We start from the raw sequence: 18,410 nt of genomic DNA, 5'->3' as shown, positions 1-18,410 counted from the left end.
AGTAAACACAACTATATAGACTATAGGATCTTCAAGAAGAGTTTGATGATACTTCACCCCTAGGCCAGTTTAGCAATAATTGATCCTAGGAACCTATTCAGATAGATGGGGGCTCCATGGATTTGCTGAAACAATCAGGTCCTAATGTGAACTGGTTCTGGAAGGCAAGAGATAGGGATTCTCTTACCTATTACTTTGAAACCAACCATCATCAAACAAAAACAAACAAAACCCACAAAGGCATTTCCAACTGCCCTTTAAAGAGCAGCCACTAGATAATCCATTACCTTCAGCAGGTCATAGTTGAAAGTCTACTAAAAGGCTTTTAAAAGTTTTAACAGTGATTCCAAGTCTTAGAAAACTAGGCCTTGTTGGCTTCAAAACTGTCATCAATGGCACAGAAGGCTGGAAATCAACACTGTTGCTTAGCCCCCTATGGAACTGAAGAATTCTCTTCATGTACAAATTCAGGTTTCATCAAGTGCCATAGGTTAAGCTATAACTTATGTCTACAATTAAGTAGGTCTTAATCAAAAAAGAATAAAGTCATCTGGGACCATAGTCCTGTGATATCAATCCTTGATAAGTAGCAGAGGAAGGATCAGGAGTTCAAGGCCAGCCATGTCACATATGACTATCTCAAAAGACAAAAAGAAAAAAAAAAAAAAAAAAAGAAAAGAAAATGGTAAGAGATCCTTAGCTATGCCAGTGGTTACGGGTTTGAAAAGGTCTGGAATGCCAAAGTGTCAAGTTCATTACCAACAGGGACCAAAGTATGTTAAGAGGCCAAGACAAAACAAAATCAGACTCACCACACATTGCTGTCAAGATAAATTCTGTCTCCATCACTTATTGGTAAATACCTTATGACATCATCTTTGTGGTGCTCAGTTGTTTTTCTTTTTCATACTCAAAAACAGTGAGGCAACACAGCAGTTGTGCCTACTTGTTAGCACTGCTGTGACAAGCAAATGGGTTAATCCATGTAAAATGGTGGGCTGAAGCTAAGCTTGTGACTAGTATCCTCTGGTTAAACAGGACCAGTTAGGAAACTCTGGGCTGAATGTTCTGTCAGACTTGGAGGGCTAAGAACAAGCCTGGCCGAGGACAAGCTGGTTGGGCAAGTCTAGATGGAGGTGATCCACACATGCTTCTACACCAGGAGACAGCTGTAGAAGAGGTAGCTGCTTCAAGGAGAAGCCATGGGCTTGGAGCCTGGCCGATCTCAGGTAATAAGTTCTTCCTTTTAAACCTACTAGCTTCTTCAGGGTCTCGTCAATTAATTCTTCTTGTTGTAATCTTGAGACAGAGTTTTGCTAAGCTGTCCAGGCTTGGCTCAAACTCCTGCACTCCTTCTGCCTCCATCCTCTCAAGCGCTGAGATTACAGGAGAGCATCGCCATACTGGGGAGCTCTGAGCTTAGGTGGCTCACTTCTCTCCTCCCCCACAACTTAGCTTTGCTCCCTTATAAGACAGCATGAGTGACAGCTGTCATCTCATTAGGAGTATCAGCTATGTCAAAGCGTGTGGTTGTCTTGCTGTGAGACAGTCAGGGTACCCCAGGGGTGGTTTCAGGGAGGAAGAGGAGGAGGTGAGATGGTCCCTGTCAGTGTCAGCTGCCACTAGTGCAGCTGTACGTGTAGTGGCTCTTCTCATTGGCACTCTGTGGAAGATTTCATCTGCAAGAAATTTTCCATTGTTCACACCCACAAAAGAGCTTGAAAAGCACTGACCCAGCAAGCAAATGCGTTACCTAAGAAGGTTTCAAGTTTTGCGGGGCTTAATAGATAATCCACAAATGCTTCCCCCAGTGGCTGCCGGTGCTTAGGTACTACATAAATGCTGTATGTCATTGTTCTTTGAAGCACTGTTCAGTTAATGCTGTACCTGAGCAGATCACTCATCCTGGTTGCCTTAGATGGTAATGGTTCAGCCCCAATCTCTGGTGAGGTTCTGGTGAGTCCCTCTTAGAAGGCCTGGGTTTGTATTCTAGATTCTTTGTTTATCCTGTTTATGTCACAGCCTATGCTCTGGAAATAAAATGGGCCCTTTTACTGTAAAGGTGCTGTCGGCTCTGCTTTCCTTGTGGCCACAGACTAGGAGGACAGTTGACTAGACCAGAAAGGATTCAGGCATGCTACCCTTCTAAACCTGTCAGATACCCCATCTCCTTAGCCCTGCCAAACCCAGAGATTGGAGCCAGCTCCTTTCTGTGTAGGGAAGCATGCAACGGTGTCAGCTAGGGGTAGACTCAAGTTAGAGGAGAGAAAAATGTAGGATTCTCCTGGCCAGGCTTTGCAAGTGAGACAATATTTTGGAAAACAAAACAAAACAAGACAAAAACTCTCCAAGTGGAACAGATGTCCAGAAGAGAGCTTTGGTTTTTAACGTGTTAAAATTGTGACCTTTTGTGACTGTACACACACACACACACACACACATACACACACACACACACACACACACACACAGCCTTTCCTGCTGCACCGCCCAGCCAGTATCCGGTCTAATCAGTAGACAGAAGGAATTCTGCAGCGGTGACTCACTGTGGGCTAACAATGGAGTTCTCAATCCCTTGCTTTTTATTATTTTTCAGATCTGGAATTCTTTTGGTAAGGTTTGGTACAGTAAATTTAGAACAAAAGGTGTAGACATTAACGTGCCTCATGGGTAAAGCTCTGATGGCTTTGGCATGAGTCAAGTGAGGCCGAGCGCGCGTTCCCGGTGAGACGCCAGCTGTGATGTGTGCCGGGCACTCCACCGAAAGCTTCCCCATACATATCTTTAGCAGATGTCACATCAAGAAAGGAGAATTTAGATGGGTGTGGTGACGCAGGTCTGTAATCCCAGTACGCAGGAGAGGGGGGGGCAGCACAATCAGAAACGTGAGGCCAGACTGGGCTGCAAGAGACCCTGTTTCCTTTAATCCCAGCACTCGGAGGCAGAGGCAGGTGGATCTCTGTGAGTTCAAAGCCAGCCTTGGTCTACATAGGGAGTTCCAGGAAAGACAGAGCTACAAAACAGAAAGATTCTGTCTCAAAAGCAAAACAAAACAAAAGCAAAAAAGGAAGGGAGAGCTGCAACCTCAAATGTCATTCCGCAGAAACTGCACCTTTTTTAAAGCAGGGCCTCTCACTGGCCTGTACTGACAGTAGGCTAGGCTGGCTGGCTGATCAGTGAGCCTCAGAAATTGGTCTGTCTCTGATGCGTTAGTACTGGGAGTACAAACTCACACTACCACAGACAACTTTTTCTAAACATAGGTTCTGAGTATTGGCCTCAGGTCCTCGTGTTTATAAAACAACAAAAAATCAAAACAAAATGATCGATACTTTACCAACAGAGCCCAACCCCTCAGACAAGGTGTTTTGAATATAGATACTTTGTCTAAAATCAAGTGATCATTCAGTTACAGCTCTAATATATATATGCCTCACATATGCCCGGTTGGATTTCAACTCTCTATGTAGCTGGGAATGATCCTGAACTTTTGACACCCTGATTCTATGCCCAAGTGCTGGGATTTAAATATGTACCACTCTTCCTGGTTTGTGCAGTGCTGGGAATTGAACCTAGAGCTTTGGACATGATAGGCAAACTCTCTGTCAGTTGAGCAACGGCCCCAGAACTAGCTCAAGCATTGTTTTCAAGAGTCATTTTTCTCCCTGAAAATTATCCCTCCCACCACTGAGTAAGTAGGTTAACATCTGATTATGTCCTAGCTGGAATGAAGAAGGTTGCCCTGGCAATCCTTGGAATATTCCACTGTGAAACCTGTTGTTTTTCAAAGAGGGTCTCTCATTAGGATCTCAAAAACCAAAATGTCAGGAAAACACACACCAACTTCCTAGGACTTCATCTCTAGGTGTCCTGAGAATTCCTGACTCCCCAGTGAGGCCTTTGAAACTCACTCACTTACTAGGTATAGCAGTGTGGTTATTTGAGCATGCAGAAATGCAGCAAATGTCAGGCTGTGCTCAATAACATTACAGTAAGGAGGAGAAACTTTAGACCTGAAACTATTTTAGCTAGACTTTGGAGACAAAGGATATTTAAGGATATACATTAGAATAGGATATTAATGGCATGTCTATTCCTTCTCTAAGATGGGCATGCTAAAACAAAAAAGCAAGTTATCAAATTGAAATGAGTAAGTAGTGAAAACATTTAAACAATGATAATGATGCACACGGGAAGTGCTTTCTATCTTGTCTTGGAAGCTACAAGTGAAGCCGTTGAATGTCACTCTACCTGAAGGCCCCCAAGGTAAGGGCACAGAGAGCCAGCTACAGGCTTATCTCAGTAGCTCTCAAAACACAGGATTAGACAGATTTCCTGTCAAGGGGGATCAAGGAATGTGATAAAAAGCCTCGAATCCAGAGATTCCATTGAAGGTTCCACCCCACAGACTCTTGTTTTCAAATTCTGCCAGGATTCAGAGGTTCTAGGGGAATTGGAGGAAATATCCTGGGGTGGGGGTAGAGGGAGGAGGAGAAGGAGGGGGAGGAATGTCTGCAATGCCTGAGATCAATCTGCAATAGGAGATAATCCTTTCCTCCCTGCTAGCTGCCTTCAGACACTCATGGGCTGTTTTTCAGTCATTCTCTTGTAATGTCTATGAGGCATGCTCTCAGTGTTCTTGGGGAATTTACTACTATAGTCCATTATTAGTTATGATTATCTTTGTGTGTGTATGATATCCATATGTATAAGAGCGTTGGTCCTTGCCTTTCCATCACATCTGAGTCAGGACTTTATTGTTTACCTTTGTATATGTAAGTCCAGCTGGCCCATTAGTTTCCTAGCATTCTCCTATCTGCACCATCTACCTTATTTTAGCTTCAAATATGCTCAAAATCATTATTAAAAGTGGAGCCTCAGACTTACGAATCTGCCGCAAGAACTGCAGCATCTATTTATAGGAGTTGCCTGAAAGCCAGTAATAATAGTGCTTTGCCAGAGTCCGCTGGAAGCCTGTGTCACTGTTTTGAACTGGAAACATCCATTCAACCTCACACACCCAGTCCTAAAACAGAACACTCGCATTTATTACTCACACTCTATTGTCTATTTTTAAGCAAACATAACTTATTGCATTTTTTTTTTTTTTTTTTTACCAAATCAGAAATTTTGATTCTGCCCAGTGTTCAAACTCTTTGGCTCATTGATCATGAGATAAGTCCCATATCCAAGTCACTGTCTTGTTTTTTAACTCAGCCCTTAACCGTCCTTGGCTTCTCTGAGGAAGCAGCTATGAGATATGGGTAGATTATTATTATTTATTTAAATATACAAAGATGCAGATTCACTTTATAGGCCTCAAACTCACTGTGTAGTTCAGGATGACTTTAAACTCACTATAATCCTCTTACTATCCTAAGCGCTTTCTTCCTTTCGTCTTTCCTTCCTTTTTTCTTCCTTCCTGCTCTTTTCTTTCTTCGTTCTTTTTATTTTATTTTACTTTTTGCCTTAATATTATTTAAGAGGGTCTGACACCATGTTCCTTCAAACGTTTTCAGTGTGTAGATTTGTACAGAACTCACTTTTGTGGTGAGAGGGGTCTGATAGTCTGGCAAATGTTCTGCTCTCACCATCTAGAAATATCTTAGATTTTTATAACAAGGCGATCCCCATTTTCTCCTGACCTTCCCCCTTGTACGCTCTGCCCATCAGAGGCACCCTCAGCTAGAGTTTTTCTGCTTCCTGTCACTGTCCTAGGATCTTCCCATGACTGGCTGTGGTCTGCAAGGCCATGCCAAGATGTGTCTGGTATCTTGATTCCCTTCCTCTAGTAAAAACACAAGTTCTCAACGTCTTCCTGGGGTGGGAATGCATTGTCCCTAGCATTCATAGTGGGAGGGAATATAGAGTGGGATGTAAGACATTCCAAGCCTGGATTCATGGTTCTGTTAGGCAGAGACTGACTTGCTAATAGCATATTTGCCATACACACACACACACACACACACACACACACATACACACACACACTTCTTTTTCTTTTTCTTTTTTCCTAGACATGGGTCTCATGTAGCCCAGGCTGGCATCCAGATTCAGTAGGTGGCTGAGGATGACCTTTGACCTTGAGCTTTTCTGCTTCTAACCGCAAGTGGTGGGATTTGGAGGCGGGAGCCACCATGCCTGGATATTAACAGCATTTTATACATTCACTCTACACAGGCACTTCAGACCCCCTCCATAGAGGTACTCTGGCATCAGGCAGCTTTCCTGTACTCCTCGGATCAAGCCTATATCACCCCATGTGTTTATGAGACAGCTGTCATTTATACTAAAATGGCTTAGATCCTATGGCGCTGTATTGTCACTCATGCTTTCAACTAGCAAAGCACCACGCAAGCGACATGACTTGGTCAGGCAGTTTCACAGTGAGCATTGCAAAATCCTGTTAACTTCCACCTAGCCATCCACACTGTTTGAGTTGGAAATCAGTAGTCCTGGATTCCAGATGAATCTATTTTGCCTCAGGCTAAGCCATATGATTTTGAACAAAAGACTGGCTATCTTTCGTTTTTAAATTTTTTTTCTTTTTCTTTTTTTTTTTTCTGAGCTAAGATCTTTCTTATGTAGTTCAGTTTGTCCTCAAACTCAGTGTGCAGGTGAGGGTGACCTTGAACTCCAGATACTCCTGACTCTACCTTCTAAGAGCTGGGACTAAAGGCAGATGCCAGTTTGCCTGGCTTAATGTCTTTGTTTTTTTCTTGAAAAATAAAAGAAAGGAAGAAAGAAAGAAAAGAAGAAAGAGGGAAAGGCAAGAAGAGAAGAGCCTCAAGAATGTGCTCCCTCCACCACACTTTTGAGTTTGTTTTGTGAGTTAGATGAGTCATGTCCTTTGAAGACTATGGAGATCTCCTAATGAGATAACTTTCTGTCTGTTGAATAGCACTCTCTGGAATGTCTGGGAGACCCTGAGTAAAAGGCTAAAATGACCAGGGAGATCATGAAGGAACAACGGAGGCTGAAGAAGTACTAAAGAAAAATAACAGTGTAAGAGGACAGAGGTGACATGTTTTTGTTGTTGTTTAAGACTGTATTTTTCTTTTTTCTTTTGTCCATCTCCCCCTTTTTTGTCTTCCTTCCTTTGTCCCTCCTTTCCCCTTTCCTTCTGTTTCTCTCCCCTCCCTCCCTCTTTTTTCTCCTTCCCTTTCTCCCCCTTTTCCCTTCCTTCCTCCCTCTCTCTCCTCTTTCCTTTCTCTTTCTCCCTTCCCCTTTGTTGAGACATGGCCTCACTGAAAAAATCAAGGCTAACTTCAAACTTGAAATCCTTCTGCCTCAGCTTCTTAATTGTTGAGTGTGTGCCAACAGGCCTAGCTTAGCTTTTTTTTTTAGTGGCATGAGTTTAAGGCATTAGCCTCAGTCAGCTATCAAGTAGAATTTTAAAGGTAAGCTCTATCAGGAAAACATTGAACCATTAGAGCAAGAGATGAGAGACGGGAAGGAAAAAGAAGCAAGATGAGGTAAAAGGAAGAGAAAGGATTTCTGTTGTGCTTTTCTTAACTGCCAGGTGTGTGTGTGAGAGACAGTGGACAACTGAAGGAAGTGACACACAAAGGGAGGCAGGGTGAGTATGTCTGTTTCCAAATGAGCAGCTCCAAGGATGAGCTTTCATACAGGGCTCTTAAGAAATCAGTTAAACATATTTGACATGCATATTGGCAGTGATTCACAAGACAGACTTCAGATCAGCGGTGAATTTGGATGTGTTTTAAAGACTCTAGCAAGAATCAAAAGTCCAACCCCGTGGGAAGACCTTGGTGCTGATAGGAGGCCAAGGCCAAAATTTCTGCCCATTTGCTTTAGGAAGGAAGGAGTAGATAAAGGAGGCATTTTGACAGGATTAAAAAAAAAATGTATTGTGATTCCTTTCAAAACTAGAGAACAATTCAGTGGCCTCCTCAGGGGAATGTGACTGGGGAAATGCAGACCAAAGAAGAGGTCAAGATACAAAAGTGAGTGGGGAGTGGGAGATGGGAAGGTGAGATCAACAGTGATGAGAGCCAAAGCAGTGGGCAGGCCAAGCGCCTTTCCCAGCACACTGTCTGAAATGGTGTCAGGGCAGGAACTATTGGATGCCATTTTGGCTCAGACTCAGCTTCCCTCCATGCACTTCAGCAGGTGCTCACAGAGTTCTGGAGCTAGAGCAGGAGAGCAGCATTTGACTAGGGGCTATGGGTCAGAGAACCTCAGGGACTTGGGGTCCTAGCTATGAGCTTTGGTATTTGGGCTTTTGATGGTTGGTGTGTTACAAATCAGTTCCTTTGATGTCTTTTTGTTGCTGTTCTGTGATGAGTTCTTGCTATGTAACCCAGACAGGCCTCAAACTTACGACTGTCGCACTGTGTCTGGAGCTTGTTTTATATCTTCTCGTTCCCCACTCTCTCCTCTCCCCACATATCCCCTCTTTTTTCTTCCCTCCCCCACTCCCTCTCTTGGTAAGGTCTCTGTAGCCTAGACTGTCTTGGCTTTAATATCTTTTCAATGCAATTCATATGTCACGTTCACTGGCTTTCTTTTTTTTTTTTTTTTTTTTTTTTTTTTTTTTTTGTGGTTGCTGGAGATCCAAACTCTGGTCTTTATGTTAGTGAAGACAAACGCTTTTCCCACTGAGTCATCTTCTCTCACCACAATGCATGTTCTTTAGTATAGAGATCAAGGCGCACACAGTTATGTTTATGAAGTGTGATTGACTGGAATAGGTTGTGATGGACCATGCTGCTCAGAACCGAGGTCTCTGTGATCCATCCCCTGTCCACGTACCTGTCTACACGAAGCTGGCAGACAATACTTAGTGCGTCCACAACTCCTTCTTCTTTCAACTGTTGGCAGCCAATGGATGTAGCGATGAAACAGCCAGTCCTCCCAATCCCAGCACTGAACGGGAAAGAAAAGGAAAGAGAAGATAAGGAAAAAGAATGACGTCGAGCTGCATTCTTTTCATTGTATACTTTTAACTTAGAAACCATGAAGACTAAAAATGATAAAGCTGCCGTGTATTGAACAGACTATTGAGCAGTAACCTAGTGTGTGCTGTGCTTAAAATCGATTCTTTCACTTAACTTTAAGTCGTAGGATGAGTGCGGTGGGATGAGGTGAGGGGTTGGGAGAAGAGCGGGTATTGTAACTGTTCTAGAAATTCTAGAAGGAATAAGGCAAGGAATGGGCAGGCGAAGAGAAAGCAAATATTTAGACACAGTACAATTGTGATGAACAGTGGGAAAACAAAATGTCGAAGATAACTAGGCCTAGAGGACAAGAAGGCTGATGTTGCCACAGGAGCAAGAGGGAATTCTGGGAAGGGGGCTGACTAGGAGGTACAGTTAGATGCCGAAGTCTAGTGAATAACCAAAGATTCACTTCTATTTAGGGGAGAGGATGGGGCTAGAGGCACATGTTTTCTGGTCACTTACATTGAGAGGATAACTGAATAGGAATAGTGTGTGTCTTGGAGAACTTCTGCATTTATCTGCTTTAGATAGTAAGACTATAGACTCAACTTAGCATCCCCACCCCCGATCTTGATCACCATATTTATGTAAATTTCCCTCAACTCTGACTCTAAAGTCCCCAAACTTCTCCTAGGTAGAACTCTTGATGTTACTACATTTCACACGTTCAATATATTTAAATATATACCTCTATATATCTTTCCGCAGTGGCCTTACCCATCAGCTACAAGACTTTCCAGCCTAGGAACCTGGGAGCCATCTTCCACATCTGCATCTCTCTCACCTTCTACATCCCACTTGTCACTTTTTTTTTTTTTTTAATTTTCCAGCTCAACTGAGCCTTTGGGATTTGTGCTTCCCTTTCTGTGGAGAACTCACATCCTCAGTGAGTCTCCATTTCATGACCAGCAGGGGTATCAGAATGCTTCCCACCTCTCAAGACTTTTCTTGAATCGGTTCATGGCACTGCTGCTTGGTTCACTGTTCCAAACTAAGAACATCATTGCTCATTACTCAAACACTGTTGCGGCCTGCCATTGGTTACAACACAACATCTATCCTACTTATCCTGGCACTCATGACCTAAAAAAAAAAAATCTTACTGCAGCAAGCATTAAACTTTTAATTTTGTTGTTTTTTTCTACTACACGTGCTATTGTCCTTATTTTCATGAATTATAATTCTTTCACATATTTACTATGTTTTTCTTCAGCTGAATGTGACTAAAAAGACATTTATAAGGAATGGGTTCTCTTTAATTGAGGAGTCCATAAAGACTTTGTTTCTCTGACTAAGATTTGGACCATATCCTAGGAAGGGTAGGTACTTTGTCTATCATGAATAGAAGCTTATGATCCCAGGTGAAACAGTAATTTGAGGAGAGAAATGATGTAAAATAGAGTATGTGCCTTATGATAGGCAGTGGAACAGCTGAAAAGGAAGAGAAAGTTCTTTGAGTGGAAGAGCAGAAAACAAGACCAGGCAAACTAACATTGTACATCAGAAGCTAAGAAGCATGAGCTACATCCTGTATGCTTTTAAAAGCATCTAAAAGAATTTGATGGTAACTCTCCAGAAAGAAACTCACATATGCATTCCAGTTTGTTCAGATAACGTCGGGGAATTCACTCATCCCCGTACTGTGTCCACAGAAGATGAGGCTAAGCATCGTTCCTCCAGGTGATGTGGAGACACCCACCAGTTTGGAACAAGGACTGTATGTCATGCAAACATTCTCAGGACTATCACCTCAGAGAAGCACTCAGGCTAAGCTAGTGTGGCCCAAGGGAGAAGGATGTGTGTGGCCAATTAGTCAACTACTCCTAAACTACATGGATGAGGTCATAAGGGCCTGGACTAGGGTGGACGGACAGGAAGTGTGATTATGGGAGAAGCTTTGAAGGGAAAGCCAATCTGGTAACTGATTAGATACCGAGACTAGAATTGGAAGAAGGGCCAAAGATAACTGTCAACATTGGATGCAGAGTAGAGGGAACAAAGGAGGCCTCGTTCTTAGATGTAGTAATCAGAAGGGGCCTTGATTTAATAGGGGAAGTGCCTCTTTCAGTTTAGATATTTTCACTGCTTAATGACTTTAGGTGGGAGACAGCTCCAGCCCTAAACTATGTCCATCTAGCTTTTTTTCCTTTGGCTCCAAGGGTTTAGGATAAAGCTAGCCACTGGATAATGCCACCTTTGATGACTAGACACATAGGAACTTTTAATTAGTCCACAGTTTCAAAACAGAAAGAGAGTAAAATAAATCTAAAATCAAGTGTTTTATTAAGTCTTAGAAAGTTAAGTAAATCAGCGTCAATTAGCTTGGAAAAAATATGGAATACATGGCCATTCATCCAAATGACTATAAATCACTTTCTTTGGTCACATGAAAAGTAAAACAAGGGGAAATGCCAGTTATGGGAAGTAAACTTCAAGCTAGACACGAGGCAGAGAACCCCATGGAACACTGTTGCTGTCATCTGCTTGGCCTCCATACCCTATGTGTGAACTTTGTTTTCTTTAAAATAAATGACCACTCACTCATTTCCCACTTCATACATTAGCTTCCATCTGGTTTTCATGAGATATCTCTGAAAATGGCTAACTGTTCCATAAAATGTGTCATAATAACAAGCACTACCAAGACACAATCCATGCAGTATCTTAAAACAACAAAAATCCATTAATAATGAAAGATATCTGCAGTTCCAACATGTATGTGACCAAAGAGACAAAAATGAACAAAAACAATTTTCAAGTCAGATGATGGAGTAAGGTTTCCTGCCCACTCAGCCACTTATTTAGAACTTGAAATAATTTGTTTTCTGTCTGCTAAAAATGTCCCAAAAGGTCTAATGCATTTCTGTAAGCATCATTTTGATTAAGGTTCAATCATTAGGAGAGTAAAGAGGGCTTTAACAGATATGTAATTTATGACACAGTTAGATCCAGGAAGCTAAGCAACGATTAAAGAGCAGACAGCTGTTTTGGCAGGAGGATCAGTTCGTGCCTTACCTGCAGTGGACAACCACAGGCCCTCGGCCCTCAGAGGCAAGTCTGTCTTCTTCCACATCCAGCATGAGCTGCAGAAGGGGCTGGGCACTGTCTGGAGTCTTGTGATCAGGCCATGAAGTGTACCAGTAATGCTTCACATGTTGGGTGTGACTTCCTTGCTGAAAATAGCAACAGCCACCAAATTACTTATTCACTTGTGGAACTAAAAGGCACTCACATCACAGTGCTAATTTCCTTCTTTGGCTCCCTTATTGCTGCCAGCTAACTTCTAGGTAGGGAAATAAATTCCAGAAGCTTTTCAAAAATATCCTTTCACCTTGACAAAGCTTTACTGTGAGTGTCCTGTTCTGACAGGGAAGTTGAGTGTTCACTCTCTAAGAATCAAGGTCTGTATCTGTATCCATTATATAGATCACATATGTATTATACACCGAGGGTATATTTATAATACATTTTAGCAGCTAAAACTGTTGCTGTTGTTTGGAACAGGGTCTCACTATGTAGCCCTGGTTGGTCTGGAACTCAAAGAGATCCCCCTGCCTCTGCCTCTGCCTTCCAAGTGGTGGGATTACAGGCATGTGCCATCATGGCCTGCTATAAAGGTAAAATTTTAACAGAAAGAAAGGGACATGCTGTGTTTCCTGTTCTCTAAATCTTGACAGATCATATATAAACATAATAACAAATATAAGAACATTTGCTTGATTCCTAATCAGAATAGTTCTACAGTCATCTCAAATTGTGGTATTTAATAGCAGCGAGGAACCCTAGCAGTAAAGGAGTTCCTAGCAGTAAAGGAGTCCCTAGAAGTAAAGAGGCTACGTGGAACCCCTAGCATAAAAACACTTTGAGTACAGGCTCACACATAGCATCTCAAATCCAGAGGCCAGGTGGGAGTTCTGTTTCTGACCACGCATGTGTTTATAAATAGGTTTTCAAGAAACCTTCCTCTGCTACACTTTTGAATAAAAACCATCCTTGTAGCCTTGTCTTCACTGTCTTCCTCTTAGTTATGATTCTATCTCAGCAGTTGGCTGCTGATAAGATTGAAGTCCTTATGTTGATTTATTAAAAGTGAAGATAATACCATGGCAATGCTGGTTAGCACCCACTGCCTCATGAGTTAAGAAAGACCCCACATTTCTATGACAGAAGCTGGTCTAGGAATGTCCCTGTGAATGACTGTATCTCCACGTTTTTTAAGATCTCCTCAGCACTGCAGGCTCATCTTGTCTCCCACAGCCATGCACCCGTGCAGATTTTCTCTTCCACAGTTCTCAGGCCTCCCTTAAAGCTGCTTAGATAACGACATTAGCATAAATGTCTTAGTAAGGTCTCCTGCACAAGCCTTTCATTAAGGGCTTTCTAAAGGTTGTCAGTGATATTTTATAAGTGAAAATTAGATGCCTCTAAATGCACTGAAAAATGTTCTTCCATAGTGCCTACTTATATTAATTTAATTATTCCGTATAACCCTTATCCTCACTTTGAAGACAGCAACAGCCCCCAAATCTTACCTTTAAGACAAGGTTTCGAATGGTGTAGTTATCACATTCATTTACACTGATGACCAGAACCTCAACCTTCCCGTAAATCCCTCTCTTTTCTGGCCAGTAGAGCACACATTTCTGGGGGAAAAAAACACAACAAAACTTTGCAGCTCTCTTCTTTTAATGGTCTCAATTTTTTTTTCATTTACTTAGAAAGTTCAAAAACCAGCTTTATTAGTCTGTAAAGCTATGAAGACGAGGTGAGCTATAAGATGCATAGAATAAACCTCAATGAAGTGTATGTTACAAGTGTCTGTGACATTTTACTGTTAACCCCATACCAACCATAACAACAAAACAAAATTTAACTAAACACTAACAAGGATTTAAGAATTTCCTTAATAACTAACAAGTATAAGGAATCATCTCTCCCACGGTGGCTGAGCCAAGCACCATTTCCTGCTGCATCAAACCAATATGTCCAACAGGAGTTCCTGCAATGGATTAGACACTCATACAAGATTGTATCCCCTGGCACACAAGGCAGGTATAGTGACTATTATATGCAAAATATTATGCTTTCACAGCTCTGATGAGGTGACTTTTCACTTATGAGACCCATTGATACTAATGTGGAACACAATTATGACTGACATGTTTTTATAATTGATGCTCTGTGAAGGACTTAATAGGACCGATAATAATGATATTGGAAAGTAGAAGCTATAACACAGCAGTTTAAGAGCAGACTTTGGACTCTGAGGACCAGATCCAGATTTTAGTTCCACAATAAGCAGGACATTTTAATTATCAGTTTCCTCATAATTTCATATACACCAAGTATTTAGAACAAAGTAAGTACTTCAAACTGTCATTGTTACTGTGTTTTGGTTCTTCATTACATTTCATTTACATGTTCTCTGTGTATATGTACATGCATGTGTGGGTGCACACATGCCATGGGATATATGTGGAGGCCCGAGGACCACCTACAGGAGTCAGTTTTCTCTTTCCAGTGTGTGGGTCTCAGGAATTAAACTTAGGTTAACAGGGTGGGTGGCAAGCCCTCTATCAGCCCAGTGTTCTTGCCAGCTCTTGTTGGTGTTTTGGAAAAACGATTGCTTATCTATGTGTATGTTTGCGTGTGCGTGTGCCTGCACGCATGTGCACTCATAGAAGTGGGGCTGCCAGTGAAGGCCAGAGGAGGGTACCCACTTCTCTAGAGCTTGAGTTACAGGCAGTTGCAAGTCACCTATTGTGGATGCTGGGCACTGAGCTCTGCCTTTCCTCTGGGAAAGCAGCAAGGCCCTTTAGCCATTGAGCCATCTCTCCAGTCCCCCTTGTTCCCATATTTTTAAGGCTTCTGAGTGATAATTCACAAAGCACACATACATTTATGTATAATTTCTTTCACATTTTGCCATCAGTTAGGATCCTATATACCTAGGATACTTGATTCTTCACATACCAAGTATTTTCTTCAAGAGAAGGGTATATGAGCACTTGAAAAAACTTAAGTACCTATAAATTCAAAATACCATCCAAACATTCATAGATTCACAGACTTAAAGGGAAGGCATACACTACTTCAGAAACACTTCTCTGGGGCATCATCATGCCATTACTCTAACAAGTACCAGGAAGGAAATAATGTATGGAGCAGTTTCTTTCACCCATTCCATTAAGTTCATATGTTTTCACAGTTTTAGCCTTTTCAATGAAGTGGAGATCATTCTGGTTTTGTTTACACGTCACCCAGGGTCTCTGATTTCGTGTTGCCAATAAAAGCATGTGCCTGGCAAGAGGGCTTGGCTTCCTTAGCTGATGCCCTGAGTTTGATCCCTTGATCCCATAGGTGGCAGCAGAGAACCCTCTCTACAAAGTTAATCATCTGACCTTGGCATACCCCATGAGTCGTCCACTCATGTCTACAGTGAGTTTCAATAATAAGTATAACTGCCACCATGACAGCCTGTCAGTGTAAGTTCCAACATGGCTTCCCAGTGCTCACAGAATCTAAGTGGAAAGATAATTTTTATTGGATTTTTGGGCCTACCTATATTTTTATTTCTGAACATTTCTGTGCCACATAAAACTCTTTGACTAAGGAAAGGGCATGGGGGGGGAAGAGAGAGGGTGGGTAGGACTGGGAGGGGCTGAGGGAGGGAGCTGTAGCCGGATACAAAGTGAATACATTGTAATAAATAAAGAATTAAAATAAATTTTAAAAATGGAAAAAATTTATCTATTTAAATAATAAAAACCTTTTTGAGGGTAAGGGGCTTGAGATATGTATCCTAGCCTACCTTCAAGTTCATGATCCTTCAGCTTTTGAAAAGAGTGTGCCACACACCCAGCTAAACTCTGGGTGAGGAAATGAGAACAAATAAAGAAGACTATAGTCAAATCAGGCCAAAATGAGACAACTAGAAGGTTTTTGTAAAGCTTAAAAAACCTAAATACGATTCATCACCAATACTGTTTTACAGGCTTTCCTGTATGCTCTCCCACTTAAAAAATAAAATGGGGAATTCTGATAATGTGGATATACATTCATAACCTGGAATCCTAGCTTCATGGCGGCACTCAAACAAAACCCAACACAAACCTCAGCCCCACTGTTTTTACCTGTGTGTAGTTGTGTGTGTGGCCCGTGCGTGGATGTAAGTTCACCTGTGTGGGAACAGCAGAGGACAACCTGGTGCATTGTTACTCTAAGAGAGAGGTTGGTGACTTTGTGTGGCTATTGTGGGGCATAAAAAATGACCCAAGTGAGGTGCTGTGACGTGTTAAGTACCTCGAGCCGAACATTAGGACCGAGTCTCTCAGACTTCCTTCCCCTGCCTCTGGCCTCTCAGAGGCCCAGGAAGTCCCGCAGGCTCCCTCTGAAGGGTCCTTATCTGAGTGAGAGAAGTCCTTCCAGACACTCCCTAGGACGTCAAAAGGAAGATTCACCAGTGGAAAGAAAACAAGAGCCGGCACCACACCCGAGCTCCCGAAGAACTTCTTTTTTTTTGAGACTGTTATCTGTTCTTCTGCCTTATTTCATTTCCCCGAAAAAAAATTTCTCGGGCTAGCCATGGCGGCTCACTTTGGTACTCCCAGGCCTCAGAAGGCCAAAGGAAGGGAATCATGAGTCTGAGGCTAGAGTGGGCTACCTATGTGCATCCTGACTCAAAAACCTAAAACACACGAGCGAACAAAACACAACAAACAGAAGACTTACCCAAAATAAGAACCTCTCACCGCAATAAATTTCTCTAACACAGCCTACAATCATCACCTCATTCTTTTTGAACCTTTTTGTTTTTTCTGAATGGTCAATTTTCATCTTGCATATTCTTGTGGTTGTACATTCTTGGGTTTGTACCATGTTTATGTTCCTCTCTTTTGAATTTCTGTTAGCTAACTCCAGCAAACTCAGTTTCTGAAACTTCAGAGAGCAGAGGGGAAGTTCCTTTTGTGCGCATGGCATGTTCTATACCATCTTAAATTGGAATATGTCTTTTCAAGAATTTATATCATTTAGTCAGGTGAGTTCACATCTATGAATATATCTTAATGAAAATTAGATAGTTAGAAGTGTGGATAAAAATGTCAAAGCAATTTAAACATTTATTAAAATGCAAATAATTACATGAGTTTTGATATATCCAGACAATGGGATTCTGGTAGTTATTAAAAGTAATGTTTTGATGAATTATGACAAAGAAGATGTTCATAATGTGGAAAGCATAATATTTAATGGGATATGAATACGCCATTTTTCTCTTTATGTCAATTCTAAGTCTTCCCCCGTCTTCTATTAGCAGGTATCCCATTTCCATCTTTTGTTCATACAGAGCTTTAATATTAAGTACCACCTGTCTCTGGAACTCCCCAAACCTTATACTTGAAATATGAAGCTTGTTTTCTTCCCTCATAGTTCCCCCTTACACCCTCAGTCTGGGTTTATGCCATCACCATCCTCTACCTCTCTAAATCAGAGTCCATCGCTCCTTCATCTTTCTCCATTCAATCATGACACAGCTCTGTGGCTCTCAGCTCCGGAACACGTCTTACCTCAGTTCCCACTTCTCAGGATCCCAACCCTGCCTTAATTTAGTTCCTCATTATTTCTCATCTGGACTATTGCTACGACTTTCTAACAAATCCAAACCCTAGATCCTCCACCAACTATGTTCCTAATGTACAAATTACATCACCACTCTGCGTTAAAAAGATCCTCTGTGATTCTCCACAGTCTGTATGGGGAGACCCGAAGATTTCAGTAGTGTTTTAGATTCTTATTGCAGTGTCACTCTTCCCACACTACTGCACTCAATAAATGGCAGCGGCATTAGCATTGGGTAGTGCTTTTCACACTCACATTCGTAAATGACAGGGATACCAGCCTTTCCCACGGTATATGGGATGAGCTCAACATTTCCTTTCTTTCTTCCCTCAATGAAGAGGGGGCTAGTGAATGACAGTCAGAGGTGCCTGAGGACTTTGCTTGACATACTGTAAGACTGTAAACATTTTTTTTTCTTTTCTGAGACAAGGTTGTACCACACAGCTCAGCAGTCCTTGACCTTATGATTCTTCCCAAGTCCTGAGACTATAGGCATGAGTCATCCCAGTAAGCTTCAACAGGACTGTCTGCCAGTCATTCTATCTCTTCTCTCCTCTCCTCTCCTCTCCTCTCCTCTCCTCTCCTCTCCTCTCCTCTCCCCTCCTCTTCTCCCCTCCCCTCCCCTCCTCTTCTCCCCTCCTCTCCTCTTCTCCCCTCCCCTCCTCTCTTCTCCTCTCCTCTTTTCTCTTTTCCTTTCCTTTCTTCTTGTTTCCTCCCCTCCTCTCTCTTCCTTTCCTTTCTTCTTGTTTCCTCCCCTCCCTTTCTCTCTCCTCCCCTTCTCTTCTTTCTTTCTTTCTTTCTTTCTTTCTTTCTTTCTTTCTTTCTTTC

General features: G+C 42.1%; 1 protein-coding gene across 6 annotated transcripts in view; it reads right to left on the bottom strand.

Annotated features, from left to right (window-relative positions):
* The window catches only part of Ptprr (protein tyrosine phosphatase receptor type R), a 263,312-nt gene that overhangs the window by 5,201 nt on the left and 239,701 nt on the right, over positions 1-18,410 (bottom strand). For all 6 annotated transcript variants that reach the window (XM_055626072.1, XM_055626074.1, XM_055626076.1 and 3 more), the window contains 3 exons: positions 13,496-13,606; positions 11,979-12,136; positions 8,776-8,889 (listed from right to left, as the gene is read on the bottom strand). In XM_055626072.1, coding sequence (XP_055482047.1) covers positions 8,776-8,889; positions 11,979-12,136; positions 13,496-13,606 — 383 coding nt within the window. The remainder of the gene's footprint in view (positions 1-8,775; positions 8,890-11,978; positions 12,137-13,495; positions 13,607-18,410) is intronic.

Source organism: Psammomys obesus, unplaced genomic scaffold (genome assembly GCF_907164565.1).
Source record: "Psammomys obesus unplaced genomic scaffold, mPsaObe1.curated_primary_1811, whole genome shotgun sequence".
Taxonomy (NCBI): Eukaryota; Metazoa; Chordata; class Mammalia; order Rodentia; family Muridae; genus Psammomys; species Psammomys obesus.
The sequence above is the reverse complement of the archived record's forward strand: the minus strand, read 5'-3'. Positions and strand labels throughout refer to the sequence as shown.